The sequence below is a fragment of the Erigeron canadensis genome, chromosome 1 (genome assembly GCF_010389155.1).
Source record: "Erigeron canadensis isolate Cc75 chromosome 1, C_canadensis_v1, whole genome shotgun sequence".
In the NCBI taxonomy this organism is placed as follows: Eukaryota; Viridiplantae; Streptophyta; class Magnoliopsida; order Asterales; family Asteraceae; genus Erigeron; species Erigeron canadensis.
The window spans coordinates 1,714,723-1,733,180 of NC_057761.1; the positions used below are offsets into that span (position 1 = coordinate 1,714,723).

The window sequence follows — 18,458 nt, forward strand, 5'->3', positions numbered from 1 at the left end:
ATATGCGACAGAGGCGGTGGATTGAATTATTTAGTGACTATGATTGTGAGATTCGTTACCATCCGGGTAAGGCGAATGTTGTGGCTGACGCGTTAAGTAGGAAAGAAAGAATTAAGTCAAAGCAAGTACGAGCATTGATCATGACAATTCATTCGGATATAAAATCAATGATAAGTCGGGCTCAAGATGAAGCATTGCAGAATATCAATGTAGAAAAAGAAGGGTTACGTGACCTTGATCAGCAAATGGAGCGTAAAGAGGATGGAGTACTGTACTTTGTAGGACGAATATGGATTCCACTTGCAGGTGGATTAAGAACAGTGATTTTGGACGAGGCACATAGTACGAGATACTCCGTACACCCGGGAGCTGATAAAATGTATCACGACCTTAAGGATTTGTATTGGTGGCCGAGAATGAAAAGAGATATAGCCAGTTATGTCAGTGGATGCTTAACATGTCTAAAAGTCAAAGCTGAACATAATAAACCACCGGGTTTATTAGTGCAACCACAACTTCCCGAATGGAAATGGGAAAGAATAACCATGGATTTTATTACAAAGCTGCCAAGAACTAGTAGTGGGCATGACAAGATTTGGGTGATAGTAGATAGATTGACAAAGTCTGCGCACTTTATAGCTATCCGTGAGAGCTACACAATGGAGCAGTTAGCAAGGATTTATATAAAGGAGATAGTGGCAAAGCATGGAATTCCGGTGTCTATTATATCTGATCGTGATAGTCATTTCACATCACGATTTTGGCAGTCATTGCAAAAGGCATTGGGAACACGTTTAGACCTGAGTACGGCTTACCATCCCCAAACCGATGGCCAAAGTGAGCGTACTATTCAGACTTTGGAAGATATGCTTAGGGCGTGTGTAATGGACTTTGGGGGAAGCTGGGATATTCACCTTCCTCTAGTTGAGTTCTCGTACAATAATAGTTATCATTCAAGTATTAAGTGTGCTCCATTTGAAGCTTTATATGGGCGGAAATGTCGCTCACCTGTTGTTTGGGCTGAGATTGGAGAAAGTCAGTTGATTGGCCCGGAGATTGTACAAGAGACAACAGATAGGATTTTTCAAATCAAAGAAAGACTGAAAGCAGCTAGAGACCGCCAAAAGAGCTACGCCGACAAACGGCGAAGGCCTTTAGAATTCTATGTTGGTGATAAAGTGTTACTTAAAGTGTCGCCTTGGAAGGGCATGGTTCGATTTGGAAAGAAAGGAAAGTTGGCACCAAGGTACGTTGGACCGTTTGAAATTGTTGAACGGATTGGTCCGGTAGCTTATCGTTTAAGACTACCTCAAGAACTAAGTAGGATACATGATACATTCCACGTGTCAAATCTCAAGAAGTGTCTCGCGGATACAAGTTTGCATGTACCGCTAGACGACATTAAGATTGATGACAAGTTACATTTTGTGGAAGAACCAGTTGAGATCATGGATCGAGAACTTAAGACATTAAAACGTAGTAAAATTCCAATTATCAAGGTCCGGTGGAATTCAAAGCGAGGGCCAGAGTTTACTTGGGAGCGAGAGGATCAAATGAAAATCAAATATCCACATCTATTTGATGCTACGACTTCCAACCGTAACTCCAACAAAATTTCGAGACGAAATTTTCTCAAGTAGGGGAGACTGTGACATCCGTCAACAAAACTGGTAATTTATTATAGTCTCTAACTTACATTCCAAATTTCTTGACTAGTCAATGTGCCTATATAGTATAACAAGCATAGAAATGTGGCGATCATTTCCAATATGGGATCTCTATTACTTGATATTCAATAGTTTAGGATTGAGATATTTGATCTTCCTAAACGTAGATGACTATAACTATCCCCGTAATTTCTAGACTTGTAGTTGTTAGTCATATTTATTTATAGACATTGATAAATTAGTATACGCTATTTAGTGGTGAACGAAATCAAAAAATTATAAAAGTAATATATAATTAGTATAAGTCGTAAGATGGTAATAGTAATAGTAAAATATCATATGTTTAGTAAAAAATTTTAGTCATATATATATTACCACAATTTAATGGTGAGCAAGGAATTTTAATTCCATTAGAATTCTTATGATACATTAAGTCTAATCATAAACTAACTAAAACACTTATCTCCATATATATATATATATATATATAATAAGTATACCCTAAATAATAATAATAAAAAAAAAAACTCTAAAACCAATTTACTCTTTGATTTCGTGCTTCCCTGCCGTCGAACAAAACTCCAACACAAAAACAAAATTTTTAATAACTCAATAGTCGAAGCAACATCATAAAGAATTCTTGGATTTTAATTGGTATCTAAGGAGTGATCATCAATTTTGGGGTAAATTACTTATCTCTTCTTTTCATATATATATATATAAATATATCTTTATATTATTGATCTTATATTATAAGTAACCTATGTTGATGAATATATATATTATGGCAAAATTTATGATAATGAATGAAAGGTTTTTTTAGGGTTAAATCAAAAGCTTGAAGTATAAATCATATTAATGTTAAAACTTTACGTATTTATTGTAGCATAATAATTAATGTAATTAAAGAAATCCAATTATGAAGGCATGAAAATCATAATAACAGATTTAATTAGGTGTTGGAAAGATTTGAAATTTTATATATAAATATTAGTTGTAGTAGTCTTTAAAACAGTTTGTTTGGGTTATTTCAGAATCTGGACAGATTCATTTTGTTAACTTTGAAAGGTCGTATCTTGGTCATGGGAGATGGTTAAGTCACGTTTTTGGTGTCTAAAATTAAGTTCAGGAAGTCTACTTTCTGGTGGAAGCGGTTTCGTGTCAAAATATGAAGTTTAAGGTTGTCAAACGAATTTTATAACAAAACTGCGCAAAGCTGAGTTTTCCGAACAGATTTTGGCCGACTTCAAATAGTCATATCTTGGTCGATTTTATGAACTGGACAATTATTTTTCTCCAGAAATTTTTTTGAGATGTTAAGATTGTACAGTAAAAAAATTGGATTTTTTTGAATCTTCGAAGGCCCTTAACTTTTATAAAACTTTTCTGTGTGCGAACAGTGATTTTTCTGACTAGTCTGTAATCATTGAATTTTTAAAAATAGTTAACGTGCCAAATAAATTATGTAAAAATTCATGTAATTATATAACACTCTAAGGTAACAGTAGTTAAGATTTGGAATCTTAAATCATTCGTTTCATCCTAATAAAAAATAGATAAAGTTACCAAAAATTTCAGTTAATATGAACTTGTAGAATTTAATCTTAAATCAGTAAAACAAATATTATATATTAAGTTATGTGACTTGTAACTTAATAATATATGACAAATCAATTGTGAATATTTTGAAAGTAGCCATATGTGTATTTCATCAAATACGGGTTACAATGGACAGTTCTTGACCATGTCCATAATTGTAACTTGTTCATATTTATATGTTGTGTAGATTCTAGCGACCTTGTTGGAATTGCATAACTACTTGCTTGTTGAGGTGAGTTTCGTGGCCCCTTTTTATATTATTTCTTTGGGGGGAAATGATGCTCAAAACACTTTTCATTTCTTTACTAGCTGTGCCAAAACTTGTTTGTTTTCATGGACAAATACGTGTAATTATGAAATGTGTATGTTAGCTTGCTTGTATTGATTTCTTTGATGCAATAGATGTCTTTTGATATCTATTGAAGACTATTGGAAAACTATCGACCAACTTTATACTCCAGCTGGTAGTTGTTGGTATTTAAAGCATGATTGAGTTGTTGGCAGGAGTGATGGGGATTGTGTTGTTGGATAACTATGATGACATTAATCAGTATTTAGTATGCTACTACATGTTTATATTTACACTATTGTCCAAACCTCATTTATCAAGCACAGCAAATTCATTTGAATTCCTTTAAACCTACGAACTCACCAATATTATGTTGACATTTTCGAGCATTCATTTTCAGGTAATAACAATGTGTAAGAAGATTGAGCTTATGGACTTTAGGAAGACCAATAAAGAGATCCTTCATGGACTCCTAGATTGCATGTGAAACATTGAACGCTATTTGCAGTTATTACTTCTTTGCTATTTGAGGCGTGTTGCCTAGACCTTCCGTTTATGGAATTTACATTTATTTGAATTTCATTTAGTATGACTCTATTATAAAGTCCATGTGCCTTTGCTATATCTTTTAGTCATATCCTACGATTCCGCCTAAGGTGGGGTGTGACAAAAAGGTTCGTATGTTGAAAAATATGGTACTGTTAGTAATATCTTTTTTATGCATATTAACTCAATCGATTTTTCGATAACTTTTTCAAGATCATTATGTTATTTATCATATCATAATTAAAAAATATAAAACTGGCAAATGTTTTAACACTAAAGTTTTAATTATTTGTATCAAGAAATTTCCTTTTACGGCGGTGAATTTGAGTAAATAGTTTTAAACAAGGTCTATACATTTTTATTTGTTGTAAAGTATTATATTTGGATAAATATATATTATACATAATCAAGTGTTACCGTTATAAAAAGAAATAGTCTCACAATTATCAAATAATTTTAAAAATAAATATATAAAAAAATACTCGATATGAAATTGGAATCATATGACATTTAAATACTATAATTTAATGAACTTTACAAATAAGTTCTATCAGATGAGAGTTACAAGAATCCATCTTTATTACATACAACTATATTAACGTGTGTATATATATATATATATTAAAGTTATTAACAAATATACCTGATCATTTAGTTAATGCGGTAATTTACATGTTATACAATACCTTTCAAGAATTTAGGTTGGTAATAGGTGGTTAAAGTTTTGTGAAAATTGGTATTGATATAATTAGTTATAGATTTTGATTTATACAGTTTTAGATCTTCATATAAAGCAAGATGTATACTCCTACCTTAAAAAACAATTACCCAAGCTTTGCTAATTTAAAATGATCCGGTGATGACAATGTGCATATACTCAAAACCTTCCGTTTACGACTTTACGTTATAAGGTTTAAATATGTTTGCAAATTTTACTTTAAAATAAGGTTTTTACTTTGATATAAGATAGCCCGGTGTAACGCACGGGTATCACCTAGTATGATGATAATTACGGTTTAATATAAAAGTAAAAGATAAGGTTGCAATATTTTATATTCTCCGTATCAAATTAGTCAGATCACATATGATTTATCTTTATAAAAACTTGAATACGTATTATTTGCTATGGTGTAAAAATATGGCAGCAAATAAATAGATAAAGAAATTTTAGTAGCCAAATTGAAATTTGAAGAAAAAAATAAAAGGATAAATTTGGTAAAATATAAATAATTAATGTAATTAATGTCAAGTGCTAAATCCAATTAGAATAGAGTATCATATTTACTGCATTTTATATGTGCTTTTAAGGCATATTTCTATATCTCTACTACATTATAAAACATTTGTTCCCTCTATTTTTTCAATTTTACACAAGTGATAACCCCAATATACCTCTATCACTTATTCATAATACCCTTAAAATAAATCTCAAACCACTCATTTTTTTTTCTCTCCTTAAATCTTAGCCACTTATTTTTCTCTCTCCTCCATAAATTTCTCTAATTCATTCAAAATCTTTTATCTCAAAAACCGTAAATCGATAAATTATAAAAATTATATGGGTGTTCTTAAAATTTCATGCTTTTTCATTAGAGATGTCATGTCATTCGATATATTTTCGACGAATTTTTAAATCCGATGATGAAGCTCGTACAGATAAGGCATTTGGTTATCGCTGCAACGCGCGTGTACTTACTCTCGTATTTAAAAAGCTCATAGATATATAACCCACCCCACCCAACCCACTCCCTTTTTCTTTGTGCCTTTGTGGAATTCGAACCAAACAGTTTTGATATCTATATTATATTAATAAACAAACTACTCTCCTTTTTTCAACTTTCTACTTTTAAAATACTCAAAATACCCTTATTTTTCAACACATTCTTAACACACACACACTAATCTGCCCAATATATCTTGAAAATATTTTACACCCATATTTATCCAAAATATATATCTCTTTTTTTAATTAATTTAAATATTTTCACCTAATATCTCTAAAATATTTTTAATAAAGTTATTTACAAAAAATAAATCTCTTAAACATACAATAACTACATTACTATTAACGTCAATTACTTTAGATTAATAACCGCATCATTACCACCACTGCCACTAGCACCACCCGTTGCCACGCCGCCGCATTGCGGGTACCCATCTCGTTTTTGTAAAACATCAAGTCTGGTTCAAAAGTTTTATCTCAGATATCAACCAATATTCGACAAATTTATTAACTGAGATGACTGAATTTAAAGCAAACTCATAAGTGAACAAACGCTGTTTCAAAAGCAATTACTTCATGCCAAATAAAGACGTACATGAACCATCAAAATATATACATTGTCAATGACAAATCCGAAACTAACCTAAGCTTCGAAACCATGACAGAAAACCGAACCAAAATGAGGAAGCTTAGGCTTGCTTGCAGGTTTATCGTACTTCCACTGAGTTCCACATGTATCTGAATATTCTCTTCAAATATAGCACATCGGCTCGGGGAGTAAAATCCATTGTCAGATGTGGGAGACCTTTCTCAACCAGGCCAAATTTTGTAGGCTTGGGGGTAGTTGATTTCCTCAACTTGGTAATACCTCTTTTAGCATTCTGCTTTAAGGTAGAAGAAAACTTGTATACATTTAGTACCTCTGTTTGTTGGAAAAAAAAATAATTCGACACACAACATCATATATTCACACATATGTCCACAGTGGGACGAGAGCCCGTGACCTTTTGTTTGATCTTGCCTTTCGGTACAATAACATAACCAACCTCTTTATACGCTTAGGGGTCCAGATTACAGCCGTGTAGGATGCATTCAACATTCTGGCTTCCCAAATGCTTAAGGAAGTGGCTAGTAATTATGAGGTCTTAGTTATTTGTTGGCTCTGTTTGATCTGATAATAACCAATGTTACCTTGGGAAGAACTCACTGTGGGTAACGGTAGCAATTGAACTAGCATCATCTCCCTCAGAATAATGCAGTAACTTTTGTGTGATGTTGTTTAGTTCCATGGTTTTCTCGTCTGTAAAAGGGGGACTGGAGGGGGCCGGTAAGGGTTCATCATCTTTCGCTAACATTTTAAGTGCCGTTGACATGGATGGTCTTAAAGATGGAGCTTCTTGAACGCAAAGAAGTCCTATATGTACCACTCTTATGGCATCTTTCTTTAAAAGGATGTTAGGATAACTATGCATCATAAGGTTTGGGTCGAATATTTCCTCAATTGTACCTCTCTTGAAATGCTTCCATGCCTGTTTACCCACAAAGAACAAACAATGAATACTCTCTCTTTTATATTATGACGAGTTGTTTACATATTCCCTTGGTCACACAAAAATTTCAAACTTTAGCTACATGACATCTTATATTTCCTTTAATATACAGGAGCTCGAATGATATCTTCATGTTTTGATAAGCGTACAATATGAAATGGGATCAATACTTACGGTTGACACTAAGCTGTCGGTATAGTCAATAGTTTTACTTCTGTTGTTTTCCGTTCCTGAGACCATCTCTAGCAGTAACACACCAAAACTATAGACATCCACCTTTTCAGTTAATTGACCATGGGCTAGGTACTCTGGAGCCATATACCCACTGGTGAAATTTAAATCAATAAGAAAAGGTTAGCATAGTATATCATTTTTTTATAACAATGCTAGATTGAAAATTTTTAAGAAATTGAGTTACTTACAGTGTCCCTGCAATGGCTGTGCTAATGTGACTCTTGTCATCTTGAAAAGACCGGGCCAACCCAAAATCAGCTATTTTGGCTCGAAGCCTTAAGTCTAACAAGATATTAGAAGCTTTAATATCTCTGTGAATAATCCGGCTCTTCGAATTTTCATGAAGGTAAACCAGACCTTCTGCTACACCAATTATAATCTCATATCTCTTCTCCCAGCTTAGTTCCCTGCCTTTTATTTCATCTGCAGAAGTTCATGGTTTGACTTTTACATCTCAAGTTTTCACCTTCATAACTTCAGAATCACAGATGGGATACATAATATATGTGGTGTGGCAAAATGGATGGGTCGAGTAACAGGTGGATGTGTTGGATACTTGGATATCGAGTTTAGATGTGTCATGTTTAGAACAAGACAAAGCTCTGACCACTGATTCTTTTTTTTTTTCCTTTGGTTTCATTGTAGATGATTAATGCTTAAATGATGATTACAAACGAGATGTTTCCAATAATAATCTCAAACTCTACATCATTGAAGCTCTTGTATGAAGTAAAAATATGGGTGACTTTCAACCATTTGAGTGTTTGAACTATTTCACTTTTAGCTGAATGTCTTATTTTTATTATTTTAGATAAAGCATAGCCCAATAAACCAATACATAACTTAGCAAACTATAGTCGCCATATCTAAACAAGACAAGCATCGAAATCTGTTGAACTTACCAAAAAGGAAGAGGTTGAGACTCATGTTGGGTAGGTATTCATATACGAGAATGCTTTCAGGTCCTGAACAGCTGCATCCTAACAGTCTAACCAGGTTTTTGTGTTCAACACCGCTAATCATATTTACTTCATTGTAGAAATCTGCCGCCCTAAATTTGTTGTTGACGAAGAGCCTCTTCACGGCTATTTCTCGTCCATCTGAAAGAACCCCCTGATAGAAGTACATTTCTCACATTAGCCATATGCAGGGGTCTATGGCAACACTAAAACCTTTATGCCACAACCCAAAAAGACCCCATATATTTGAAGAGATTTAATACAAGGATGCATTGTTTGTGGTTTTATCATATAATACTACCTTGTATACAGTTCCAAATCCTCCTTGTCCGAGCTTATTAGACTCGTCCCAATTTCCCGTTGCTTTCTCTATAGTGGAGTATTTGAAGTTTAAGCTACTGTCTGTGAGAATCTTTGCCAGTTTTTCAGCGTTAAAAGAACCTGAAACATCAAGCAACAATTAGTTATTCGAGAAATTCCACAAGTTGCGTTTCTTAGTAGCTTTACAAGGTACACAATGACACAAACTTGCTATTTACTTGTCATTCCCAAAAGATTTACTCCTATTTTAATGGTGTAGATTGTCTGGTACCTTTTCGTTTCTGCTTTATATATCTGCGTTTACTGATGTATAAAAAGATCATCAAAGCAACTGCAAGAACCACTACAGAACTAACAACGGAAACTGTAATGGTTATTATCTTCCCTGCAAAACCCATGAATAAAATATTAATAGAGAAGTGTACAAAGCTTCTATTTTGCTGATGTGAGCAGGTCCAACATCTCATTGATGACTTCATTGGATAAGTATCTCTAATAGCCTAACGAGCTGATATCAGAAAACATCTTCAACAAACTCATATTATGATGACCGCTAGGCCAAACACCCTTTTGTGAAGCTTTCGCATATGAGTCATACCATTTTGATTGTTATATTCAGTCATTTGTATTTGAGCATTTCTTGTTAACCAGGACAAGTCTGCAAAACTTCTCTTGGCAGGCTTCAAATTTTTTTACCAATTTAAACAAAGGGTAAAAAAAAGCAGACTAAAGAAACAGTAAGAAAATAGAACCTTTTTAGTGTTTGATTTGATACCTTTATGGTTAGAACTCCTGCTGCTGCTTTGGACCGGTACAGGATTGAGAAAGTTGGTATCTGAATACCTCATGATACATCCAGTATTCAATGCTCGCCCCTCTGACCATGGCAAACATTTCGTTATCCATTCAGATGCATTCACCAAACACGCCCTACAAGAGCTTGGACTCAAAGTCTTCCAACATTCTGCCAGCACATAAACCGACTTATTAGTACCAGCCACCGCCACCTCCTGCCTAGAAAAGTAGTTATCATATCTTAATGCATCCGTAACAGCATTGGCCACTGCCTCCCTTGTTGACTCTTGAAACAAGATGCCCTTCGTTGTAGTATTCTCACAAACAATAGTGTCATTTGGCCCTTTATACTCCTCGAAAAAGCTGTAGTTCTGTAGTCTCATATAGCAACCGTCTAGATATATACGACCCCCACTTTGTGGATAACAACCGGGAATATAAGTACGTATTGCAGCATAACATAACAGACAATCTTCTGAAGATAGATCACCATAGCATTGTGTAAGTGCATAGTTTTTGTTGGGTCCAGTACCCACAGTTATTGTTACATTATGAGAAGTACGCATTTGGGTGCTAGTTATTTCCATTGCGCGCACAAAGTTAGGAATGAAAAGCGTTTGATTGTTCTCTAAGCCTTTGTCACAATACATGTTGACGATTTGTACCCTGGCATCCCCCTCGGATCCTGATACTAATAGTAACATTACCATCAGTACTATGATCAGCATCGAACGTGTATCTATTGATTTCATCATCTTTGTTCTAATACATCTGATAGGCACAAGCAATATGATTAAGCTTAAACCAAGTCTTATGAATGAAACAAAAGATTAAGACATGTCTTGTACAAGGTTAATTAGGAAGTCATGAGCATCAAATACCAAATTGGTTCATTTAATGATGTGTTATTTTCATGTGTGAACATATAGCAATCTAAGTCAAGAATAAGCACCAAATCTGAATGCTATATTATCTTCTTGTCTTGTAGATAAACAAATGTAGCAAAACTGACCAACATATTAATTGTCTTTTAGATCTAAAAGGTAACTTCGTATATACAAACTTTAAATATTGTCTGCAGACTTTTTGGGACATATCATTTTCATTACCTATACCATCATGGGATAAGTTAAATAAACGATTTCTTTTTTTTTTTTTCTTTGGCTAATGATCATCTTTAGAGTTGTTGGTAATTCTAAAAATAATTTTCTAAGTGTTTTTGGTAATGGCCAACGACATCGGAATCTCATTATCGACCATGACCCAACACGGGTCTGGGTGGTCCCAGCCACAGTACGTGCTTTCTTGTGATATATCCTTTAAACACATCAGCCTAAAAATTTCTTAAACAATTAGATGATCAACATTAGAAAAGATAAAAGGGATAAGATTTGAAACGAAAATAAGCCCCAACTTTGACCCGGGCGACCTCCGTACCTTAGGGGATAGTAAATTCAAATAGGCCTTACATTAAAATCTAACAAAGTAAACAGTAAAATTATCTATTTCAAACATAACCACTTTAACATAATCAATAATACATAGCTTAACAAAGTATTGTACAATAGAATTAAATTATAACAAAGTTAAAATTGTTAAAATAATATATACAACAAAAATAAATATGGTTGTCGCTCTCACATACAAATACAAATGATTTTTCTTATTAAAAAAATCAGGTTCTCCATTTAAACTTAGACGATGGACCACCCTACACTCTCACATGTATTTATAGATATACTTGCTAAATGGCCACGTGATGCAGCGAAATGATGGTGCTACGTAACGACGGCGGCAAAGTTGTCAATGATGGTGATAGCGGTGTGGTTATTGGTAAAGATAATTAATGTAAAATGAGAGTAATGTTGTTATTATAATGGTTTGAGGGATGTATGCTTTAAATAATTTTATTAAAAAGAATTATAATTATTTTAGGTGAAAGATATTTAAATTAGTAAATAAAGAATAAAGACATTAAAGGGTTTTCAAAAATTTAGTTGAATATTTAAATCTTAAAAAAAGGGGGAAAACGGGACTAATATAATATAGATATAGATAGATAACTAGTTGTTGACCCCGTGCGTTGTCACGGTGTACGTTTTTGGCGAGCGTCTAATTGATTTGAGTAAGATAGTGAGGGCCCTGAGGAAGCGGAGGGTATACAATAAAGTTTTGACAAATTTATGTCAAATATTCGAACTCAAACTTTAGAAATTACAACTAACCATCTAGCAATAACATTAAAAATATTTTAAAGGAATAATAAGTCGTATAAGAACACAAACAATAATTATATTAATGCTTTAAATGTTTCATGAATGTAAGACGTAAGCTTGATGAAAATTTATATATATTAAAATCGTTATATATATGTATAAAAACGGAAGAAAATAATCAAAAACTAAATCTTTACAATTAAAACCATAACTATGTACAAATTGTATGATGAAAACCTGAGAACTCAAAAGTTTAGTGTCAATAAAAATGAAAATGAAAATTTTGATATGGGATACAAGTTAAAAGATTAAAACTTTAATTAAAAAAACAACTAACATGTAACAATATAATAAAAATAATGTAAAGAATATTAAGATGTATAAAAACATGAACAATAACTATATTAATGTTTTAAATGTAACATGAACGTAATACGTAACGATGATAAAAGTTATTGTATAATGAAAACGCTATATGTATAAAAAGACAAATAAAAATAATCAAACACCAAATGTTTAAAAGTAAAACCGTAACTGCGTGAAAGTTGTTTGATGAAAACATGAGAATTTAAAAGTTTAGTGTCATGAAAATAAAAGCGAAAACTTTGATATGTGTTAATGTTAAAAAATAAAAATTTAAGGGTTAAAATGAAATTTGGTTTAAATTTAAGGGGTTAAAACAAAATTTGATTAAAATTAAGATGTGCTTTAAAAGCTTGTACATTCCATGCATAAAGTACTTGTATGTTTATATAGGTTTTTAGTATATATATAATTGGAGTTTATACCTTGTAGCTATATATTTCTAAACCATCATCGAAGAGCTTGAATCCATTCTTGTTTCTCTACTTTAATTCTTCATGTTCTGTTCAAGATAATATAAGAGGGTGAGAGTATAGTAGGATAACAATATGTATGTGACAACTTAATATATTAAGTATTGTGTGTAGACTTAGTCAAACGAAAAAGACAAGGGAGGTGGAATGTGAATGTACAATTTTGACAATTTTATGTCAGAGACTCGAAGTATTGTTTCTTTTCTAACATAGCAAGTCAAGTCTCAAGTGTATGGTCATAAGAATTAATTGTGGATGACTTGAAAGTATGTTGCCAACTTGCTATTCGACCCCACTGGTTTGCGTGATGGCTGGGCTGGTCGTAGATTTCGCGATCGATGAATTGTGCTAGAAATTTCTTGCAGTTTCTGTAGTTATCCAACTATACATTCTTTAAAGAATTTTGGTTGCGTTTAGATATAAATTTTTTTATAATATCTTCTCTTTAGTGTTTTAGAATTTGAAAAAGGATTTCTTATATTTAGAAAACAATTAAAATTTATAAAAACACGTTTATCATTAGAAAATCTGAAAACTTTAAAGATGATGGATCGGAGGGTGGAGATCAACCGAATATGGATTGGTTAATGGTAGATGATGCAACGTTGTTACAAATATGACTCCTTTTTTTTAGTTAGTTTCCCATGTGTACATATGGAGAAGTTTTCTGATGTGTGAAATCAATAAAATTTATATAACACGAACTACTAGAAAACTGACTACAACACACTTACAGGCAGTGAACCCGTTCGTATACAGTATAGTAAACCGGTAAATCCGAGGTCGAACACAAGGACTTTGTAAGCAATTGTTTAAATAAAGTAATTCAGATTAAAAAGAGGTTTTTTTTTATGGCCGAGTTGCCACGTTGCAAAAGTTAGTAGAAAAAGTTAGTAATCCCGTAAGATTAATCGCAAGAAAGAGAATTTTGATTTTATGACAAAAGAGATTAAAAAGTCATCCGTCTTGACCTCGCTCAACAACATGTTCGGATTACACATTAATGAAGTTCAAATTCAATTTTAGTTGATAAAGATAATCGTGAGAAAACAAAGACACAAACTGGTACCACCAACGTTTGTAAAATTATTTAAATCACCTAATTAATTAGTTCTCTTGTAAAAGCTGGTACCACCAACGCTTAAAACAATTTCCCTAACCAACTAGTTTGTTTGACTATAAAATTAACAATTGTACCTATGTGAAGATAACGTGGTACCACCAACCGTTACACAACACGTTGACAAAATAACTCCTTTTATTAAATGACATTCACTATCATACCATGAACTAGTGATAATTGTTTATAGACAAACATTTAATAGAAAATCACATACGTATTCAACTAGTACCACAAACGAAGAACACATATGCCACCAATATCACATAATAATTAATAAGGAGTTAAATCATCAAGATCTCGACACAACGATAATTAAAATCAACTTTGAATTATAAAATTGTGCAATCCTACATATTGTATCGCTACATCAAGACGGATGATAAAAATATTAGCTACTCATGACAAGACAAATAAAAATAACAATGATCATATAAATAAAATCTATGATAATAATTGTATATTTATATAGTCTTGTAATATTGTAACTAATAATTAAAATAAAAGAAAGAGTAAGAAGTCGAACTATGAAGCATCTGAAGTGATGAACGAAATTTTGAGAAAACCAAAAGTGATTATCCTTCTGCTCTAGCTCACGAAGACCAAAAACCAACAAACTCCAACACCTTTTATCTATTAAATATCTGATAGATTAGATATCCCATGGTCAGCATCTCGTATTTAGTGATAAATTTTTAAAAATTGTAAGTTTATAAAACTTTTTAAAAAATTAAAAGTTATTTTTTTTTCGAACATTCAGTCGGTATGTAACATCACGGCAACCTCACCGTATAATGGTGAAGCCTTGCACGTACCCTAGACAACGAGATGTTGACCATGAGCCGTTACAAGTATTTGAAGGAAAAAACCCCAAGATTTGACATCCCTAGGGATCGAACTCAAGACCTTAAGTAAAACCTGGGATGCCTCTGACCAGTTGGACTAATTAAAATTGTAAGTTTATACAAATTTTTAAATATTTAGTGGTGCGTTTTTAAAATTGTAAGTTTAAAAAGTAAGTTTAACAAACTTAGAGTTTTTAAAAATTCATCACTAATTAATACCTTTTAACTTTTTAAAAAGTTTTATAAACGTACAATTTTTAAAAATTCATCACTAAATAATACCTTTTAATTTTTAAAAAGTTTTATAAACTTACAAGTTTTAAAAATTCATCACTAACTAATACCTTTTAACTTTTTAAAAAGTTTTATAAACTTACAATTTTTAAATCCATCATTAAATGATACCTTTTAATTTTTAGTGGTTATATGTTTTTAGTTCTTTAACAACAAATAATCATGAAAAGATAAGAAGTGTTAAAAATTATATTTAAGTTAATAATTTAATAAAATTATTATTTTTTTTAAGAAAAGTTAAAAAGTATTATTTAGTGATGGATTTTTAAAAAAGTTGCAAGATTGGTCCCTGTGGTTTTTTCATTTTAGCAATAGGGGTCCCTGTGGGGTAGAAGATACGTAAATACCCCCACACGTGCAGCACACGTGCACACTTGACGGCTACCTTTAACGGATCCGTCAAAAAGGGACCAATTTTGCAAAAAAATCTCAAAATAGGGACCCCCATTGCAACGATTCTCAAAAAGAGACCCTTCTTGCTAAATTGTACAAACCACAGGGACCAATCTTGCAATTAACTCTTAAATATTTGATGGATTAGATATCCCTCACGTACCGACCTTCGAATTGTCTCCTATCTCGCCGACCTCCAAACTAAAACCCTTCTAATATTCTTTTTTCGATAGCTATCTGTTCCGTTCGTATTATATGGAGCTGCTCCCGATATATATATAGAGTAATTGATGATGTTGCACACCTGCCGACCTACACAAGCACACGAGCTTCGACCCTTTTCTTTCTTTGGACTGGACAAATGCAAGCAATGGGCCAGGCCCATCTTGACTTCTTCCTTTGCTGGGCTGCTCCTCACGCACCAAAAGGCCAACACCACTCTGCCGAAATTCAATGAACTTGATCGTGACATTTCTTCTAAACTTCATAAAATTACTACTCTTTTGACTCACTAATATCATCATCCATTAGTTAACCTACATCACAAAATAACATAGATCAAGTATCAAAAGATCATCAAAATAATCAAACATTAGAACATAAAAGAGATAATATCGCGTAAAATAATATATATAAAATAGGCGACATCAAATCCCCCTATACTTAAGCTTTGCTTGTCCTCAAGAAAATTTAAATTTCAAAACAAACATTCCTTTGGTTCAAGATCACAAAAACATGACAATAATAAAAAAGAAGCTAAACCATGAAAGTTAGAAAACAAATGATAATGGTTAAACAGTTTTAATCTTAAATAAAAATTGAAATGTTTGACAATATTTGAATGATCCACAAGCCTCGAAAACATGACTAAGCATTTTAATTAAATGAGAGAATAATATCTCAACTAACTACTCCAACTAACAAACTATTGGGTTGAAATATTGTATCAATCACTCAAAGTCTAGTCTTGATGCATTTTATTTTACCATAGGCTTGTTCTAGAATCAAATCTCCACCGTCAAGGCGTAAGCACCAAGCATAACTATCAAAAGAGGTCTTTTTCGGTTGTAATGTACATTCTGAAGGCTTATAAGGGTCATTAAAATTGTGTATGGAAATTTGGGATATAATTGGTGTTAAAAGGAAATAACACAACAATTAACAAAGTTTTACATTATAGTCTAGTCCAACACAACCCATATCACTAGTTGCCATCTATCCAAATCCCAAAAGATATTATCCCGACAATACCCCCCAATAGACCGAAAACCGACACCATTGTGGTGTATGACCTTCAAAAAGACTTCTAACCACCATATATTACCAATATTGGCTTTAAATGAATATAGCCAACTTCAAATGAAAAATATAACCATCAAAGAACCTTTTGTTGGTCTCATATACATACCAACTTAAACCATAAGATAAGCATTTAACCATTAAGCTTTTGTTGGTTTAAACTAACTACCAACTTACATTGATTTGCCAAAAATATGGGAAATACCAACTGACAGTCCAAGCTCATTTTTCAATCATTTTTATATTTTTTCTGTTTTTTTAATTTTTCCATTCTCTTTTTTTTTTTAATGAACTACTTTTACCCTGCCTAATTGGTACCCCCTTTTGAACTTTAAAATACATTGACAAATCATTAAAATATTCTAGACTTCCTCTAAAATCATGACGAAATCAATCTACCCCCAATAATAGGAAATATACCAACCCGGCATAACTAAGACAACCCAAATCATTCAACTAGCATAGGCAACTAATGACCAACCATGGATTTCGACTATCGGTATGGCGAGGAAAGGTTAACATATTTGAGTGGATTTAAACACAAACGAACAAGGCGAGACTCAACAGATATTCTACAAGTTTCTTGCACTAAAAATGAGTGCAACACGGGTTTAAACAAGGGTATTTACTAACCAATGTGGTTAGCTACTAAAACACATGCACAAAGATATGGTTAAACAATGATAAACATAACAAGGGGTGAAATAACAAAGAAAAACACGATTTAAACCTAAATTTGCCTCTTTATCATCTAGTTACACCTATATCACCGAAGTGATCTCACTGCGATCTCGAAATGATCAACTAGGACAAGTTCTAGAATCAATGCGATCACCAGCACACTCATATCAAAGAAGAAATAATACGGAAATGGAAAATCAACCTTAAACTTGCACATCGTAGTTCAGAGCTCTTAAAGAGACCCTTACTTCCGGATAAATCCAAAAGCCTATGAGAGGGACAAGATTACAAGGCTAATAATTCCAAAACCGTAACACCTAGCATATCTATAAATGAATCAAGGATCTCGCATATTTGGTGTTTTGGGATATAAGTGTGCTAGTCATGTTATCAATCCAGAAGGGATTTGCCCAATTAATCATTCAAAACACATTTCACAAATTAAAATTTTTTGACCAAAGGAATTTATAGTTTAATTACTAATATGATTAAATCCTATATGACAAAGCAATTAAACTATAAGGGCAAACAAGCAAAAGTTTCAAAGTCTCCCAAATTAACCCGGCTTTTTCCTATTTACCTCCCCCCCACACTTGAGTTGTACAATGCCCTCAATGTACAATGAACTATTTAAAACTATGAGAAATAGGAAAAAGTAAATAAAAGAATAAAGAACATGAAACTTCCCGGGTTTAATGCGCATGCTCCAAATGCTCGGTTGATTCAAAAATAATGTAAGTTAATTGCATCTCAACCGCGTTTAACTCCTTCCTCGAAGCTCTAACACACACTCAAACAAAAACATCAAACGTACCAAAAGAAAAAGAAAATAATAATAAAAATAATAACAATAACTATAAAACTAAAAATAAAAATCCTAAATACGAAAAAGAAACAACTACACTAAAAATCAAAATCTTTTTGGATTTTTTAACTTTTTCAATTTTTTTGGATTTTTTAATATAAAGAAAAAAAATGTAAAAGTAAAACTAAACAAGATAAGAAAAAGAACAAACATAATAAAGAGACTCGGGTTGCCTCCCAGAATCGCTTAATTTATTAATGAGTCTTTAGCTAGACTCGATCGCCGA

At 32.5% G+C, this 18,458-nt stretch overlaps 1 protein-coding gene across 2 annotated transcripts; it reads right to left on the bottom strand.

The window, feature by feature from the left end:
- Positions 1–6,368: 6,368 nt before the first annotated feature.
- On the bottom strand, positions 6,369–12,784 carry LOC122585942 (cysteine-rich receptor-like protein kinase 2). 2 transcript variants are annotated; one of them, XM_043758057.1, is made up of 8 exons: positions 12,688–12,784; positions 9,664–10,374; positions 9,160–9,273; positions 8,869–9,008; positions 8,511–8,721; positions 7,797–8,031; positions 7,549–7,699; positions 6,369–7,353 (listed from the first exon to the last, which is right to left on the bottom strand). In XM_043758057.1, exons 2-8 carry the CDS (start codon positions 10,331–10,333, stop codon positions 7,012–7,014), a joined length of 1,863 nt encoding a protein of 620 aa, XP_043613992.1. In that variant the 5' UTR covers positions 10,334–10,374; positions 12,688–12,784; the 3' UTR covers positions 6,369–7,011. The 2 variants fall into 2 exon arrangements, with proteins under 2 accessions (XP_043613992.1, XP_043613991.1); XM_043758056.1 differs by having other exon boundaries at positions 9,664–10,454.
- Between the last annotated feature and the right edge of the window lie 5,674 nt (positions 12,785–18,458).

Bases quoted from the DNA above. Each gene is read 5' to 3' on its own strand.
- LOC122585942 (XM_043758056.1), bottom strand. From the start codon at position 10,438: ATGATGAAATCAATAGATACACGTTCGATGCTGATCATAGTACTGATG. The intron at 8,722-8,868 runs GTAGTATTATAT...TACTTCTATCAG, and splicing joins GATTTGGAACTGTATACAAG to GGGGTTCTTTCAGATGGACG. The intron at 8,032-8,510 runs GTAAGTTCAACA...GAACTTCTGCAG, and splicing joins TCTCAACCTCTTCCTTTTTG to ATGAAATAAAAGGCAGGGAA.